At 48.2% G+C, this 18,359-nt stretch overlaps 1 protein-coding gene across 7 annotated transcripts in view; it reads left to right on the top strand.

Annotated features, from left to right (window-relative positions):
• The window catches only part of patj (PATJ crumbs cell polarity complex component), a 184,424-nt gene that overhangs the window by 152,512 nt on the left and 13,553 nt on the right, over positions 1–18,359 (top strand). For 4 of the 7 annotated variants that reach the window (XM_020498563.2, XM_020498567.2, XM_020498566.2 and 1 more), the window contains 14 exons: positions 2,975–3,047; positions 3,427–3,552; positions 3,776–3,874; positions 4,173–4,250; positions 4,464–4,590; positions 4,845–4,954; positions 7,758–7,841; positions 8,553–8,746; positions 9,234–9,381; positions 10,584–10,670; positions 11,129–11,261; positions 11,422–11,459; positions 11,565–11,687; positions 11,765–11,869. In XM_020498563.2, the coding sequence (XP_020354152.2) occupies positions 2,975–3,047; positions 3,427–3,552; positions 3,776–3,874; positions 4,173–4,250; positions 4,464–4,590; positions 4,845–4,954; positions 7,758–7,841; positions 8,553–8,746; positions 9,234–9,381; positions 10,584–10,670; positions 11,129–11,261; positions 11,422–11,459; positions 11,565–11,687; positions 11,765–11,869 (1,525 nt within the window). The remainder of the gene's footprint in view (positions 1–2,974; positions 3,048–3,426; positions 3,553–3,775; positions 3,875–4,172; positions 4,251–4,463; positions 4,591–4,844; positions 4,955–7,757; positions 7,842–8,552; positions 8,747–9,233; positions 9,382–10,583; positions 10,671–11,128; positions 11,262–11,421; positions 11,460–11,564; positions 11,688–11,764; positions 11,870–18,359) is intronic. The other 3 variants (XM_020498565.2, XM_020498568.2, XM_031786332.1) reach the window with 3 other exon arrangements.

An 18,359-nucleotide genomic window follows, 5' to 3' on the forward strand; every position in this document is an offset into this window, starting at 1 on the left:
CCTTGGAGGAAAAGGGAACAAAAACATTAACTGTAATTGGAAAATGATCACTTACTGGGGGTAGAGAATAACAGTGGAAAGGGAGGTAGATAAATGGTGTGAGAGAGGCAAAGAGAAGACTGGAGTATCGCGAGAGAGAGGGAGCGGGATAGAGAGGCGAAGACGGGGAAAAGAAGGGGGTGGGAAGAGGGAGAGAGGAGGGTACCTGCACACCTGAAGCAGGGGAACCACCACATATAACCACTTGAGGGTTGAACAGGAAAGATAGCTGGATATCATCACTGACTGCTGGTCTGGGCTAGCTGAGGACCCTCCTAGTGGATTGGAGAAGCCAGAAGCTCCTGCTTTTCTTGGCTGTGTCTGACCATCCGGTACAGATTTATGAGCGCACCCCCACCGGTTTTGACTGAAACCAGATAGAAGGGGAGATTACCAGAGAGGAGATGAGGGGACAAGGACGGTAGAGAAAATAAAGGGACTCTAGAACGGCAGAGCGGTCAAGAGAAGGTCCAAAGTATCCTCATCTTCTTCCTCTTCATTATCTCTGTGGGTCTCTAACCTAAGCATACTGAACCACCCATTAGACTGACAGTTGACCTCTTTGACGCTGCCGCCAGTGACATAATGTATCACACGGCAAAGAAGGAACTGTCCTATAGGACGACACCGGAAGAAATGCCTGCGCTCACCATCTTCTGCTGCACATGGTGAACCACTTTTACCTCTCAACAGTCCATAGCACCTGCCGGCCCTATTTCGCTCCCTTCCCATTGGCCCTAATCCTTCCATTTTTTTGACGCTCTTAATGCTCTGCAGTGTAGTGGTTGATCGTCCGCCACATTGCTTCCGCCTTACAGACATAGGGCCATGGTGAAGGGGTACGGAGCAAATTAGAACTGGCTGTCTCTTTACCTCGCCCCGTTTGTGTGTATTTATGGTAATAGAAACTAAGACACAGATGGTTAGACTACGTAGAATAGTTCATAAATCAAGCAGCTCATGTCAATTACCCCATGGGCTTTTTTTTTGCGTATGCCTCTTGAATCTATGAAGGTGTCTCCTCTGCCATCGGCAGACCATTAGTAACCCGAATGCTTGTTGTCGAATCCACTCGGAGCCGTTTGCGTACAATAGGGAGTGATTGTTGACTCGTCTTCTCCTCCCTCACTCCGTGTCTCTCCGGCACTCACCTGGGGTGCTCTGTCATATCTTTCGGCTTTGATCATTTTCGTGTCCTTGTCTCGCAGTAGTCCCCTGAGGAGGCGTGAACAAGCGCGTCGCCAAACTGTTTTGTTTCTTCCCCTGGTTTGCTGTTCCACACAATTTCAACAGCTGTCTTTGAAAAGTGCGCGGACTGGTGACAGCAGTAGGATTCACACAAACTGGCGGCAGCGGTGGGATTTATTTCTCTCTCCGAGCACACACATTGAATGACTGGCTTCCTCAGCTGCCGCTGGGAGATTCCGTTACCGCACAAACGGAGAGGGAATGAAAGAGATTTGAACAAAAGGATAGACAAACGATATGCAAAATAGGTCCCATGTAGGCGGTGAGGAAAGGAAACCGTATCAGAACTGGAGAACGCTGGCCTGTGGAGGGATACGAATTTGTGTTGCCGATTCCCCTTTTTTTCTTCTTTTTTTCCCCCTGAAGTGACTGGCTTGAATTTCACATTGACCTTAATTATATAACTTCCTCAACTAATTATTAACTTCCTCTATTGGTAACCGATACAGGGTAATCGTTAACAATATAATGGGTTGAATACGTCTACCCGAACTGATTATTGTACCAATTTGTGTTAAGCCATTGTTTTCAATGGAGACTATTCTCTTCAGAGAAAGAGTGAGCATAAAGTCTACTCTGACCATGCAGTGTTGAGCATGCGTGTTGTACGGGGATTGTGCTGGGCTCAGGTGGTGCTATCGCAGCCGTTGAGTCCAAATCGCCTGATGTGAGAGATGATGAAATATCTAGCCTGGTTGGCCCTCTCGATCCCAAACCGAGCATTACTCTGGCTTTCTCCATCCTAGCTTCCATTTGTCCCCTGCAGATGTTACCAGAATCACAAGCCTCAAACCCCCCCCCCCCCAGGCACTTCTGTAAATCTTAAAGGATTGGATATGTATAAGCATATAGGCCGACATGTCTAAATGCTAATTCGGTGGCCACAGTTGCAGAGGTGGCGGTCCATTGTGACATACTGTATCTACGCGGCTCTGAGACCACCGTCCGTGGGGGGACCCACTGCCCCAACCGTGCACCTCCCCAAAATTCCCAACCAATGTGGCTCCGCCTAAGCGGCTTCTATTCATTTGAATTTGAATTGCTTGAGCCGCGCTGAGATTCTGAGAAAGTATAAAAGCCAACAGTCCCAACCTTCTAGAAAACGGCAGTGCGGATGCGTACACATTTTGAACTCCTCTGATTAGCGCTTTAGTCATCATTCCACAAGTGCAATGGTGCAAGTTGTCCATTTTGAACTGGGCCTGTGGCCAGCTGTGTGTACCGGAGTCGTATTCACTAGGCACAAAATGGAAGAAAAACTGAAATGGACTGAAACAGGGAAGAACTAACCAAACGTCCAATAAGAAACTCTTCTGTATGAATAAAGAATAGGACCCTAGCTTCCTTTCCCATTGAGCTTCCTTCAGATGTTTCCCTAAGGTCAGGGGGATATTGATCTAGATGAATGGAAATTATGTCCTTGATCAGCTTTATACCTGATGTCTCTCTCTGCTGTCCTGACCAAGCACACCACACACACACACACACACACACACACAGTCCGTGTTAATACCACACTCTGGTACACAGGAGGAGATGCTCCCATTAACCTTGGCATCCCTTCCAATGCAGCGGTCTTCACCTCACACTCTCCACACCATAGATTACTGCTAATACAGTTCTATTGAATAGCACCCTCTCTCTCTCTCTCTCTCTCTCTCGCTCTCTCTCTCTCTCTGCCCTATAGGAACGAAGATGCTATCAACCAGATGGCCGTTCCCCCCTTCCCAACTCCTCCTTCTGTCCACTCCTCCACTGAGGTGAGTCCTATTCTCTCTCACACACACACACACACTCTTATGGCCGTGTGGTCATCCAAAAGCTGAAAGAGCATGGCACTAGCCATGACGTTATGCGATAGCATATGCTTGGGCCTAAACACACACGCATTTCCAAAAGCAAAACAGAACAACAACCGACATCTAGCTGAAATCGTAGGCCCTTGGTCCAAAATGGAGCCTTATCCAAAACATGCATGTTTTTATTTGTGCATGTCCGATCAGTGCACTTACCTGAAGACATGGACTGTTATTCAATTGGAAGAAATGACAGTGCAGTTGACAACTTTCTACTTTTGAATGTGTTTATTCCCCCCATGTATCATCACCATAACCATCATTATGATTATCATTGTCCCAGGCTCCTCCCCCCACACCACCAGCAGCAGCAGCGGTATCAGCCTTGGCCCCCACAGAGAAGCCCCAACCTCCAGAGAGCCTGGTCCTCTGCAGGGGCCCCCTGGAGGCCTCCATCTCCATCAGCAAGGTAAGAGGCTCCACTCCCCACATTCTTACCTGTCCTGGGTCGTGTTAATTAGACACCGAACGATTGATTGTTTTCCTTGCAAAAAAAAAGTGTTTTTTTTAGTGTTCCATCTGTCTTTTTCGTAAAAATGTGTGCCAGTGTGGTGATCGTTTTGTGGCTTGGACCTCTCTCTCACACACACACACCACACACCACACCTCACTCACACCACACACACACACAGGGGCAGTCCAGTGTCGTCTCCAGTGGGAGCACAGCTACAGAGCTCATCTCCAGAGAAGTAACACTCAAGAGCCTCCGAGAGGGAGAGACCGCCTCCAAGGTCAGCTGACAGGAAGCCCCTGTGACACTTCCTCTTTGCACCCTACACGTCTCGACCAGCTCTGTGAGCCTCAGTGTGCAGACTTTTGCAGCTGACTTTTTGTTACTGACTTCTTTACCGAATTAGTTGAGCAACTTAAAAGTCAAGCATGAACACCAGACAGACACTTCAGCACCCCTATCTAAATATACTTTCCAGGCATAACATACATACATAAAGACATAGGGCACGAGTCAATTCAATCCCGTGACCCTAGTGTGTGTGTATTCATGCATGTACTTATATGTGCTCTCTGCAGAAGCTCAAGGCCTCTGAGAAAGGGGCGGAGTCTTCGGAGAGCATGCCTGTGCCGGATGCCAAGGCCCTCCTGGAGCAGGTGAGCATGACAGTGGATTTGGGTAACCTATTATACACGAGGCAATGTAGGGCATTCCACAGCACTGCATGTAGGGCACTGGCAGAACGAGCTCATAGTATCAGACAACTCGTGTTTAAAATTGAACGGTAAAATGCATTATTCAGTTATTCACAACTCGTTGTCTGGGCAAAGATCTCGTAAAATATTGACTACGACTTCTGTTCTGCGTAGACTGCCAACCTGTCCAAGGTCTCGCAGAGCTCCAGTAAGGTGCCAATGGTGAGCGCTGTGGACGGTGGGCTTGTGTCCCCCCCTGCCGCCTCCTGCACCGGTCCAGACTTTGAGTACTGCAGCAAAGGTATGGATCCCCCCTCTACCCTTCCTAACCTCCCCCTCCCTGGAGTCACACTCACAACTAGCAGTCCATTCACAGTATAGGCCTGAGCCTTTTACTCAACTGTCTCATATTAAATTCTCTGTGCAACACCTTGTAAGTCAACATCTGTTTTAAATTCCTTAGAAATATGACGCCGTCCAACAAAAATAGCAACTCTGTTTGCCGTGACGTTTTATTACAGAATCTCTCTCTATCTCCATCTTTCCTCTCTCCAGTAGACCCAGCCACGTGTCCTATCGTTCCAGGCCAAGAGATAGTCATAGAGATCGCCAAGGGTCGCTCTGGCCTGGGCCTCAGCATCGTAGGGGGCAAAGATACACAGCTGGTAAGATGACTAACTCTACTCAGGGGTGTGCGACTGGTTTCTACGTCAACCGGCAACAACGGTCACCAAGACGGACGTGAGCTTGACATTGGAATTTGATATGGGCTAATGAAACGGCATGACACGAGCCAAGGTCTGCCTTTATTCAAATAAAGTGTCAACTTTTAATTGATTTGCTTTTTACCCAGTCTGTTGTAGTCAATTTCTGTTCGTTTTTTTAAAAGTTACGGCGCATTGTCTCAGCCAGAGGTGAGAAAGACACTACAGATAGTGGTCTAGCTCTCTCTCTCTCTCTCTTTCTCACTGCCATTCTCCTTAGTGTTCTGGGAACACACAGCAGCAGCCTCAGACCACCGCAGAACAAAGGAGTCGCCTGCTATTTAATTGAATGTTCTATAGCCGATTTGCCCAAGGATGAGCATTGAGAGAAGCATTCACTTTGTTTCGAGTGATCTTTCCAGAGGCTTTCAGTCCAGTTAGTCATATAGCCTAGCTTTGATTCGCTCTGTTTCTCGCTCGGTCTCTCACTCACTCACTCACACACTCTCTCACACACACACACACATATTCAATATGCTTTAATGGCATGAATGACAAGGTCAATGTTGCCGAAGTGATACACAACAAAATATGAAAGCAACAACAATAAGAATCGTAGCTATAATACTAAAGAAGAAAAATAGTTTTGTTTATTTATTGTTGGTCGGAACCGGTACCAGAACAATGCAGCTTACATCTAAGAGGTTTCCTTAAGTCACCTTTTGTCTTATGTAACCATACCAAACCCTTCAAATCATACTAATTTCAGAGTCTAGTCTATCAGACCGGGCTGATATTTTATGTGGTTGAAATACCTTCCGCTTGCATAACAGTGCAAAGATGACACATAACGCGTGCGTTCGCAAATTCTCAAGAGCTGCTGAAAGAAATCCTATTTCTCCACTCCTGTTCCTAAGACACAATTAACATTTGTTCTATAATTTTACTGCAAGAAATGCATCATTCTGCAGGAGTTATTAATATATTATGTTACATGTTATAGGCCTACAGTCGGTGTCCATATTTCAGTTACTATTCCATTTAACCCATATGTTAACTTATTTAAATAACATAAAATTGATCAGAAATACAGTGTAGAAATTGTTAATGTTGTAAATGACTATTGTAGCTGGAAACCGCTCAAAATGGCCAGAAACAAAGCCCTTTCTTCTGAAACTCATCAGTCTATTCTTGTTCTGAGAAATGAAGGCTATTTCATGTGAGAAATTGCCAAGAAACTGAAGATCTCGTACAACGCTGTGGACTACTCCCTTCACAGAACAGCGCAAACTGGCTCTAACCAGAATAGAAAGAGGAGTGGGAGGCCCCGGTGCACAACTGAGCAAGAGGACAAGTACATTGGAGTGTCTAGTTTGAGAAAAAGGCGCCTCACAAGTCCTCAACTGGCAGCTTAATTAAATAGTACCTGCAAAACACCAGTCTCAACGTCAACGGTGAAGAGGCGACTCTTGGATGCTGGCCTTCGTCGGCTCCGACAAAGTTCTGAGTGTCAGTAATCTTTCCCAAACTCAGCTGATTCATATAATCAACTAAGCATCAAGCTTTAATCATTTGAATTAGCTGTGTAATGTTAGGGCAAAAACCAAAACGTGCACCCATTGGTGTCCCCAGGACTGAGTTTGGGAAATGCTGCTTTATCGTGTAGTGTGGCTGGTGTTACGAGCCGATCCCGGTGACTGACCAATAGGAACATGGGCACTGAGTATCCATACAAAATAATATGATTAGCCTATTGTGAGTAGTATGATTCATGTAATAGTTTGATTTTAACATTTACATGCTTTGCAAGAAGCACGAATCCCCTGTTAATCTTGGTTAAGTGACACATATGAAATCAAGCTACCTTGATGAATGCAGAAAATCAATATATAAGTTCTTTCTTTCTTTTGTCACACCTTGTCTAACAAGACAAAGTTTCTATGTGACAACTATTTCGCACATAATCATAGGAGAGAGGCTTGCGCTGCTGGTGTCGGCACATGCGCAGATCAAACACACCGCTGCAGTTGGCGCAGCCTACGTCGGTTGCCGTAGTCCCGCAAGGCAATCGCAGAATGTGACGACACCAAAACTAAAGCTAATTGTACCATTTGGCCAGGTTGACATCAAGATTTAAATGTGGTAACATCGCACAGTGTGACAAAATAACCGTAAGAGGCTGAATCCGACATACAGTGTGGAAAGGCCTGAAGGTGAAGTCTCCTTCCAATGTTCAATCGCATTCCATCTTTCTCTGACCTTTAACCTAAATCAACTATTGGGGAAGTGAGGTTTTCTTATTATTCTCCTCCAGCAGTCTAAATTTGGTGTGAATTTCAATGTTGTGTTTTTGGGACGGTTTTGTTAAGGGTTCACTCTGGTCAGAGACAGTTCTCCATAAATGCTCTCTGCTTGTATGAACCTTTGTTGGATTGGTTGCACCCAGAATGTGCATGGCATTCTTTCAGTTTGCAGTAGAAGTGGAAGTCTTCCTAATGTTTTTGCAAAAATCAAGCTGCTGTTTTTCTGTGGATGTTTTGTGGGTGGAGCTCACGCTCTCTGATGAATCGCTGTTGAGGGTTCATATAAATTGCTTATGTTTGAAGGTGCTGTCAATGAGAGCGGTTTAGGCAGGTGTGAGTGGTTGGGTCTATTAGTCACCATAAGCAGTCCTAATGTCCTATTCACTGTCATATCCCCTCTTTTCTCTCCTTCTACCTCTCGCTCGCTCTCTCTATCCCCCTCTGTCTCGGACTCTATCTAGGATGCCATAGTGATCCATGAGGTATATGAGGAGGGGGCGGCGGCACGCGATGGACGACTCTGGGCTGGAGATCAGATCCTGGAGGTTAGTCTCTCTATCTCTCTATCTATCCTCTTTCTCTCCTCTATTTCTCTCTCCCTTCGTCACACCTCTAACAAGTCTGTTAGCTGTGCAACAGAGAGCAAAATGGAATAATCAGACCTCACTGCACCTTTTCCATCAATGCACATGGTAGTGTCGTGCTCCCCAGTGCACTAAACTAAGACAACGTCTCCCTCTACTGGCTTGCACTGAGATAAAGGAGTAGTTGAGTGAGTACCGGGCAGCCCCTGCAAGGCGGGGAGGACCACGAGCTCTGGGTGCCCGTGTCATCAATGGTCTATGTTTTTTATTTATTTTAAATAAATCATTTTGACAGTAACTCTCCAAAAAGTCATATACTCCGTGTAGAAAACTGCTAGACCTGCAGGCCGTGGTGAAAACATTTGCACCCAAAAAGGAGGACTTCAGGGGAGTCTCAAGTTGGATTTCCATTTGATTTCATCAAATGGACCTTGAATGTTGCATCCCATTTGTGTCGGCTATTTGCAAGACAAAACCCGCTGAGTTAAACAGTGGCTGTATTTATCCTCAAGCCGAGTACTTTTTTTCTTAATTGTTAGGCTATTTTATGTGCAAATGTATTTTATTTTTTAAGATTATAAATAGCAGCTAAATTCTGTATATAGGTGGGAGAACTCCGACCAGAGAAACTGAGTTACACCAGTGTACATGTGTATGTGTACGCCCATCCAGGTGAATGGCATGGACCTGCGTAGCGCGGCCCACGAAGACGCCATCACAGCCCTGCGGCAGACCCCGGCCAAGGTGCGTCTGACGGTGCTACGGGACGAGGCGCAGTACCGCGACGAAGAGAACCTGGACGTGTTCAGTGTGGAACTGCAGAAGAAGGCCGGCCGCGGCCTGGGCCTCAGTATCGTCGGCAAGAGGTACAGTTGCTACTCTGACACACGGGCTGCGTCCCCACTCTCCTGATTTCTCACAAATTGTGCACTTCCGCATTTGCACACTCCCCATCTTAGATTTAACAGTGGTGGAAACTCCCTCAAGCCAATGCTTACACCAATCAGAAGCTTTTAAATCCATGAAGGGATTTATGCAAATGCACACTTGGGGAGGAGGGTGGAGAGTTGGGATGTGACGTCCGTGTGTCTCCGCTGCAGGAGTTTCACCCCTATCAGGAAGTGTAATGTTAACTAGCAAAACGCGTAACGAGGAACTGCTGGAGCCATTCACACTCACTTCTTGCTTGTTAGCTACAGGATCTCCGTCAAACGGCAACGAAAGGTTAACCAGCATTTTCTCAGGCTTACGATGTCAGATGGATTTGAAAGCTGGAAAATGTTTGTTGGACTTCTTTTGCAATACATTGGCTCGGCACCTGTTCAGATGGCTGTTGGTCTGCGTGCACTGTAGGAACGGCACGGGGGTGTTCATCTCGGACGTGGTGAAAGGGGGCGCCGCCGAGCTGGACGGCCGACTGATGCAAGGGGACCAGATCCTCTCTGTCGACGGCGATGACATGAGGCAGGCCTCGCAGGAGACGGTGGCCGCCATTCTCAAGGTAAGGGGAGGGGCTAGACCTATGGCTCAACATCACACCAACAAACAACCACACAGACTTGACTTGTAGACACAGACTTGTAGACACAGACTTGTAGACACAGACTTGTAGACACAGACTTGTAGACACAGACTTGTAGACACAGACTTGTAGACACAGACTTGTAGACACAGACTTGTAGACACAGACTTGTAGACACAGACTTGTAGACACAGACTTGTAGACACAGACTTGTAGACACAGACTTGTAGACACAGACTTGTAGACACAGACTTGTAGACACAGACTTGTAGACACAGACTTGTAGACACAGACTTGTAGACACAGACTTGTAGACACAGACTTGTAGACACAGACTTGTAGACACAGACTTGTAGACACAGACTTGATGTACCCAACGCAGACACAAAACTGCCATTATAGACCAAACAAATACTGTGCAATTGCAGATCAAATAAACCACAACTGCAGTCAGACAAAACAAAGAATAATAGTCACAGGCAAAACAAATAACTACAGTAGTCCAACTAAAATCCATAACAACAGCTAATACTTGCCTCAAAAATAACACAAACGAACATCCCTCTCACCGTCACAGACCAAGACAATACCCAGCCTGTCCGTAACCACCAAACGCTCCTTCCTTCTACCACAAGGGGTCACTGTTGGTACTGTTATTGTCAAAGCCTGCGGTGCTCTTCAGAAGTGCTTTTAGCTGCAGCGGTGAGGCCTTCTGGAGTGGTGGTTCTGGCTACAGTAGAGCACTTTGTGGAGTCCTTTTAAAGTGGGTGCTTTGTGGACAGTTGCTACAGTGGTGTATACCTTTGCCAGCGCCCTTATCAAAGTATATAGTAGTATTCAACTTCTTGCTTCCGTCTATGACCTGGAGTGGGTATCCTGGCTGCAGTTGGGCGTTAAATGGGTTGTATTGTTGTCGTAGTATTGCACTATGGCTGCGTACCAAATGGTACCCCTATTCCCTATATAGTGCACCATATAGGGAATACGGTACCATTTTGGGACGCGGCTTGTGAAGTGGAGACCCTGTACGATTGAAGCGTGTGCCCTGTCCTCTGTCGTGGAGATCCCAGCAGGCTGCATCAGCCAGCAGTTAACTAGGATGTGGCTGTAGACTCTGTAAGGCCTGGTCCCTAGCTGCTCTGCTTCGTGCTGTTGCTGTTGCGTTACCTGTGCCTCTGCAGTGCGCCAGGGGGGTGGTTCTCCTAGAGCTGGGTCGACTGAAGGCTGTCTCCTGGATCTCTCCCAGACACACCTCCCAGGGAAGCCAGGTGTGTGTGTGTGTGTGTGCGTGTGTGCGTGTGTGTGTGTGTGTGTGTGTGTGTGTGTGTGTGTGTGTGTGTGTGTGTGTGTGTGTGTGTGTGTGTGTGTGTGTGTGTGTGTGATCTCGCCGGAGGAGAGTGTGTGCGGCCATTCTCACCCCTGCTGCCTGGGAGCTTGCATGCAGAAGCTCCGTCACACTGACTCACCCTGGCTGCTGTGTCATTAATACCCACTGTCTCACCACCGCCTCCTCGCTCCATTCATCTCATGCATGGGAGCCAAAATGGCCGCCTGCTGGACGTTTACCAGACTCATTCTGGTGTCAGCTGTGTGTCAGTGACTCGCTCACCTTGCCCAAAACAATCTCGCTGCCACCGGGCAGCATGCCTCAGTGTGTGTTTTTTTTCTTTTTTTTTCTCCTGACTGGATCACAGCTCAGTTTCCCCTCCCTCTCTCCCTTCAACAGATGAGCCACGTGATTGCCAACAGCACAATCGCCACGCCCCACCCCCCGTTAAACTCCACCCCCTCCACCTCTCAGCTCCTCAACAACGCCAGGAAGCCCATGACGGAGAGCATGACCTCATCAAAGAGCGCAGGTAGAGGACCACTTTGCTCTCCTGGATTGGAACCTAGCCTCTCCGTCTGAACGTTGGTACTGCACTTTTGGTCTTTTGGAGTGCTGAGCTCTGAGGACCGGGATTGGATACCAGTCAGTTCCCTGTGTAATGCCCGTCTGTCCCTCTCTCTGTGTTATAGGAGCAGAGATGGGTGTGCGCACTGTGGAGATCACCCGGGTAAATAGAGAGCTCCTCTTCTGTTCGGCTCACAGTGATTGCTGTGATCATCAGAAGATGAGTCTCCAACCAGACCAATCACCCTTCTCCTTCCCTCTCTCTCAGGGTCCTACTGATGCGTTGGGGATCAGTATAGCTGGGGGGAAGGGCAGTCCTCTTGGGGATATCCCCATCTTCGTGGCTATGATCCAGGCCAACGGGGTGGCAGCCAAGACACACAGGCTCAAGGTGCGTGTGTCAGTGTGTTACGATCCCCTTGCTGTCTATAATCTCTCACCATGGTGTGTGTGTTTTTTGTCCTTCAGGTAGGAGACCGGATCGTGAGTATCAATGCTCAGTCTCTGGATGGCCTGTCCCATGGGGATGTGGTCACCATGCTGAAGAATGCCTACGGCAGCATCATTCTCCAGGTAGAGAAACAAACACACACACACACACACACACACACACACACACACTGCAAGCATGCACATGGAACTCATACACACACATACACTCACATACACTCAGTTTATTAGGTACACCACCCCATTCACAAATTGATTTCTCCTACAGACATTGAGTCACGTGACAGTGGCTTGCTATGAAAAGCAGGCGTGTAGGTATCGAGGCATTCAGTTACTGTTTATTTGAGCGTTACAGGCTACTACACCGCTCACGTCACAAAATACATTTTGAAATCTATATTATTAAATTATTGTACCCACACTGCTCGCGCACGCCAACGAGAGTCTGTGTTGCCAAGGGCTAAAATAGAAGTCAGTTCTATTTGTGACGCAGATCGCACCATAAGTCCTGCCTCTCCCGTCTCCTCATTGGTTTATAGAAGCACGTGCCATCTCCTCATTGGTTATACCCACGTGGGTGACTGACAGACGAACGAGGTCAGTGGCGGTAATACACCTAATTTATGAAAGTTGCCAATCGCAATATAAAGTCAAGAGAAGAAAAAGCCTAGAAGGAGGAAAGCTGACTAGAAACGATTTGGTTGATGTGTGGATTAATTGGCGGAGTAGAGGACCTTGTGTATTTCAGGTAAGATAACAACTCAATGTTTATATCCCAGGACAAATTAGCTAGCAACAGCAAGCTAGCTAAATAGGACAAATTAGCTAGCAAGTGCAAGCTAGCTAAATAGGACAAATTAGCTAGCAAGTGCAAGCTAGCTAAATAGGACAAATTAGCTAGCAAGTGCAAGCTAGCTAAATAGGACAAATTAGCTAGCAAGTGCAAGCTAGCTAAATAGGACAAATTAGCTAGCAAGTGCAAGCTAGCTAAATAGGACAAATTAGCTAGCAAGTGCAAGCTAGCTAAATAGGACAAATTAGCTAGCAAGTGCAAGTTAGCTAAATAGGACAAATTAGCTAGCAAGTGCAAGCTAGCTAAATAGGACAAATTAGCTAGCAAGTGCAAGCTAGCTAAATAGGACAAATTAGCTAGCAAGTGCAAGCTAGCTAGCTAAATTGCCATAAATGTTTAATACTTTTCGACCGGTCCCCAAATTAATGTTATTGGTTCAGAGTTTGTTTTGATATTTTAACCTGTGTGTCGTGATTGTGTTTCGTGTGAGGGGGGGCAAAATCCATTTGTGCACAATGGCGCCAGGGTGGGTATGATGTAAGCGTGGTATGATGGTATGATCGTTGGTGCTAAGTGCACCGGTTCCAGTATCTCAGAAACGGCCGGACTTCTGAGCTTTTCACGCACAACCGTGTCTAGGGTTTAGCCCGAGAATGGCGCAACAAACATAAAACATCCCGTCAGTGGCAGTCCTGTGGACGAAAACAACTTGTTGATGAGAGAGGTCGAAAGAGAATGGCAAGAATCGTGCAAGCTAACAAACAGACAAATAACTGTGCTACACAACAGTGATGTGCAGAATGACATCTCAGAACGCACAACTCGTTGGTCCTTGTCACGGATGGGCTATTTAGGGCTCCCGAGTGGCGCAGCAGTCTAAGGCACTGCAGCTCAGTGCAAGAGGCATCACTGCAGTCCCTGGTTCGAATCCAGGCTGCATCACATCCAGCCGTGATAGGGAGTCCCATAGGGCAGCGCACAATGCCCAGTGTCATCCAGGTTTGGCCGGGGTAGGCTGTCATTGTAAATAAGAATTTGTTCTTAACTGACCTAGATAAATAAAGGTTAAATAAAAAAATTGCAGCAGACCACCACACCGGGTTCCACTCCTATCAGTGTGGCTCTAGTGGGCCCGGTATCACTGGACAACTGAGGAGTGGAAAAACATTGCCTGGTCCGATGAATTCCTGTTCCGTCATGCTGATGGCAGAGTCAGGATTTAGCGTAAGCAGCATGAGTCTGTGGACCTATCCTTCCTGGTGTCAACGGTACAGGCTGATGGTGTAATGGTGTGGGGAATGTTTTCCTGGCGCACGTTAGGTCCCTTGATACCAATTGAGCAACGAACGTTTCCCGACACTATGTAGAATCCATGCCCTGAAGAATTCAGGCGGCATAAAGGGATCCGAACCAGGTACTAGATGGCTGTACCTAATAAACTGTCCGGTGACTGTAGACATATATAAACACAGTCTTTTACAGCTAACCTTGTGGATGGACACAATTCAGTCCCATTCAAAATCCTATTTTCCCAAAACCCTAACCCAAGCTCCTAATCCTAGACCTTATTCTAAACCTAACATTAATTCTGACCTTAACTCTAAACCCCCTAGAAATAGCATTTGACCTCGTGGGGACTAACAAAATGTCTCCAGTTGGTCAAATCTTTGTTGGTTTTACTATTCTTGTGGGGACTTCTGGTCCACACACACACACACACATGTCCACACACACAAACACACTAACACCCCACCCCATCCCACTACTCATATTTATATGGCCAAATAAGGTATCAGATTTCAAACGTAATGACACCGATCACCCAATGTGTCCGCATTGTTTTTTAATTGCAGATTATTTTACATCCATCAAAGACATATTCCCTAATAAGGGACAATGATGCCATTTTATTTCCAGATATGTCAAAAAAAATACATTTTCCAAACATAAATTCTTTAATTTTATTTGACCATGATGTGTATGTATTTATCAATGGGGGTGTGAGTGTGTATGCACATACATTCTCTATGTACCGTATGTGTGTGCAGTAGAAAATACTGCCGTGTGTGCGCACACCCGCCCATGCACTGTGTGGTTATCAGCTCCGTGCAGCCGGCTGGCAGTTTGGAGCACTGGGCCAGATAATCCCAGGCCTTTATGCTAATGCAGCTTTATCAGTCCAGCTCCAGGAGCCTCAGCACTGGGCTAGCCCTGCTGCATAGCGCTGATTACACACACACACACACACCACCCAGGACACCCAGCAATTACTGTTGACGACTAACCCCCTCCCTCCACACATCTCTTTCTCGCTCAGTGTCTGACTCGATCTCTCCCTCTCTCTCTCTTTCTAGTTTGTGCTGTTTCCATCTCTCGCGGTCCCTCTCACTCTTTCTCACCCCTTTCTCTCTCTCTCCCGCTCTTTCTCACTCCTTCCCCTTTCTCTCTCTCTTTCTCACTCTTTCCCCTTTCTCCCTCTCTCTCGCTCTCTTTTTCACTCCTTCCCCTTTCTCCCTCTCTCTCGGTCTCTCACTCCTTCCCCTTTCTCCCTCTCTCTCGGTCTCTCACTCCTTCCCCTTTCTCTCTCTCTCCCGCTCTCTCACTCCTTCCCCTTTTTCTCTCTCCCGCTCTCACTCCTTCCCCTTTCTCTCTCTCCCGCTCTCTCACTCCTTCCCCTTTTTCTCTCTCCCGCTCTCTCACTCCTTCCCCTTTCTCTCTCTCCATCTCTCTCACTCCTTCCCCTTTCTCTCCCGCTCTCTCACTCCTTCCCCTTTCTCTCTCTCTCTCCCGCTCTCTCACTCCTTCCCCTTTCTCTCTCTCTCTCCCGCTCTCTCACTCCTTCCCCTTTCTCCCTCTCTCTCCCGCACTCTCACCCCTTCCCCTTTCTCTCTCTCTCTCCTGCTCTCACTCCTTCCCCTTTCTCCCTCTCTCTCTCCCGCTCTCTCACCCCTTCCCCTTTCTTCTCTCTCTCTCCTGCTCTCACTCCTTCCCTTTTCTCCCGCTCTCTCACTCCTTCCCCTTTCGCTCTCTCTCGCTCTTTTTCACTCCTTCCCCTTTCTCTCTCTCACTCTTTTTCACTCCGTCCCCTTTCTCTCTCTCTCTCGCTCTTTCACTCCTTCCCCTTTCTCTCTCTCTCTCGCTCTTTTTCACTCCTTCCTCTTTCTCTCTCTCGCTCTTTCTCACTCCTTTCTCTCTCTCTCTCCCGCTCTCTTTCTCACTCTCCCGCTCTCTCTCTCACTCCTCCCCCTTTCTCTCTCTCTCCCGCTCTCTCACTCCTTCCCCTTTCTCTCTCTCCCGCTCTCTCACTCCTTCCCCTTTCTCTCTCTCCCGCCTCTCTCACTCCTTCCCCTTTCTCTCTCTCCCGCTCTCTCACTCCTTCCCCTTTCTCTCTCTCCCGCTCTCTCACTCCTTCCCCTTTCTCTCTCTCCCGCTCTCTCACTCCTTCCCTTTCTCGCTCTCTCTCTCTCTCTCCTTCCCTTTCTCGCTCTCTCGCTCTTTTTCACTCCTTTCTCTCTCTCTCTCTCTCTCTCTCTCCTGCTCTCTTTCCTCACTCCTTTCTCTCTCTCGCTCCCTTTCTCACTCCTTTCTCTCTCTCTCCTGCTCTCACTCCTTCCTCTCTCTCTCTCTCCCGCTCTCTCACAGCCTTCCCCTTTCTCTCTCTCTCTCTCCACTCCTTCCCCTTTCTCGCTCTCTCACTCCTTCCCCTTTCTCTCTCCTTCCCCTTTCTCTCTCCTCCCCCTTTCTCTCTCTCTCTCCCGCTCTCTCACTCCTTCCCCTTTTTCTCTCTCTCACTCCTTCCCCTTTCTCTCTCTCTCCCGCTCTCACTCCTTCCTCTCTCTCTCTCTCCCGCTCTCTCACTCCTTCCCCTTTCTCTCTCCTCACTCCTTCCCCTTTCTCTCTCCTCCCCCTTTCTCTCTCTCTCTCTCCCGCTCTCTCACTCCTTCCCCTTTTCTCTCTCTCACTCCTTCCCCTTTCTCTCTCCCTCACTCCTTCCCCTTTCTCGCTCTTTTTCACTCCTTCCCCTTTCTTTCTCCCGCTCTTTCTCACTCATTTCTCTCTCTCTCTCTCCCCGCTCTCTTTCTCAGTCCTTCCTCTCTCTCTCTCCCGCTCTCTCACTGCTTCCCCTTTCTCTCTCTCTCCTTCCCCTTTCTCTCTCTCCCGCTCTCTCACTCCTTCCCCTTTCTCTCTCTTTCTCTCGCTCTTTCTCACTCCTTTCTCTCTCTCTCTCTCCCGCTCTCTTTCTCACTCCTTTCTCTCTCTCTCCCTTTCTCACTCCTTTCTCTCTCTCTCCCTTTCTCACTCCTTTCTCTCTCTCTCCCGCTCTCTCACTGCTTCCCCTTTCTCTCTCTTTCTCTCGCTCTTTCTCACTCCTTTCTCTCTCTCTCTCCTCTCCCGCTCTCTTTCTCACTCCTTTCTCTCTCTCTCCCTTTCTCACTCCTTTCTCTCTCTCTCCCGCTCTCTCACTACTTCCCCTTTCTCTCTCTCTCTCGCTCTCACTCCTTCCCCTTTCTCCCGCTCTCTCACTCCTTCCCCTTTCGCTCTCTCTCGCTCTTTTTCACTCCTTCCCCTTTCTCTCTCTCTCGCTCTTTTTCACTCCGTCCCCTTTCTCTCTCTCTCTCGCTCTTTCACTCCTTCCCCTTTCTCCTCTCTCTCTCGCTCTTTTTCACTCCTTCCCCTTTCTCTCTCTCGCTCTTTCTCACTCCTTTCTCTCTCTCCCGCTCTCTCTCACTCCTCCCCCTTTCTCTTTCTCACTCTCCCTCTCTCTCTCTCACTCCTCCCCCTTTCTCTCTCTCTCTCCCGCTCTCTCACTCCTTCCCCTTTCCTCTCTCTCCCGCTCTCTCACTCCTTCCCCTTTCTCTCTCTCCCCGCTCTCTCACTCCTTCCCCTTTCTCTCTCTCCCGCTCTCTCACTCCTTCCCCTTTCTCTCTCTCCCGCTCTCTCACTCCTTCCCCTTTCTCTCTCTCTCTCTCTCTCCTTCCCCTTTCTCGCTCTCTCGCTCTTTTTCACTCCTTTCTCTCTCTCTCTCTCCCGCTCTCTTTCTCACTCCTTTCTCTCTCTCGCTCCCTTTCTCACTCCTTTCTCTCTCTCTCCTGCTCTCACTCCTTCCTCTCTCTCCCGCTCTCTCACTCCTTCCCCTTTCTCTCACTCCTTCCCCTTTCTCTCTCTCTCACTCCTTCCCCTTTCTCGCTCTCTCACTCCTTCCCCTTTCTCTCTCCTCCCCCTTTCTCTCTCTCCTCCCGCTCTCTCACTCCTTCCCCTTTCTCTCTCTCACTCCTTCCCCTTTCTCTCTCCTCCCCCTTTCTCTCTCTCTCTCCCGCTCTCTCACTCCTTCCCCTTTTCTCTCTCTCACTCCTTCCCCTTTCTCTCTCTCTCTCCCGCTCTCTCACTCCTTCCCCTTTCTCTCTCTCTCCCGCTCTTTCTCACTCCTTTCTCTCTCTCTCTCTCTCCCGCTCTCTTTGTCACTCCCTTTCTCTCTCTCTCTCCCGCTCTCTTTGTCACTCCTTTCTCTCTCTCGCTCCCTTTCTCTCTCTCTCTCTCTCTCTCTCTCTCTCCCGCTCCCTTTCTCTCTCACTCCTTCCTCTTTCTCTCTCTCCCGCTCTCACTCCTTCCCCTTTCTCTCTCTCTCTCCTTCCCCTTTCTCTCTCTCTCACTCCTTCCCCTTTCTCTCTCCTCCCCTTTCTCTCTCTCTCTCCCGCTCTCTCACTCCTTCCCCTTTCTCTCTCTCACTCCTTCCCCTTTCTCTCTCCCTCACTCCTTCCCCTTTCTCGCTCTTTTTCACTCCTTCCCCTTTCTTTCTCCCGCTCTTTCTCCACTCATTTC

Source organism: Oncorhynchus kisutch, linkage group LG13, assembly GCF_002021735.2.
Source record: "Oncorhynchus kisutch isolate 150728-3 linkage group LG13, Okis_V2, whole genome shotgun sequence".
NCBI classification, from domain to species: Eukaryota; Metazoa; Chordata; class Actinopteri; order Salmoniformes; family Salmonidae; genus Oncorhynchus; species Oncorhynchus kisutch.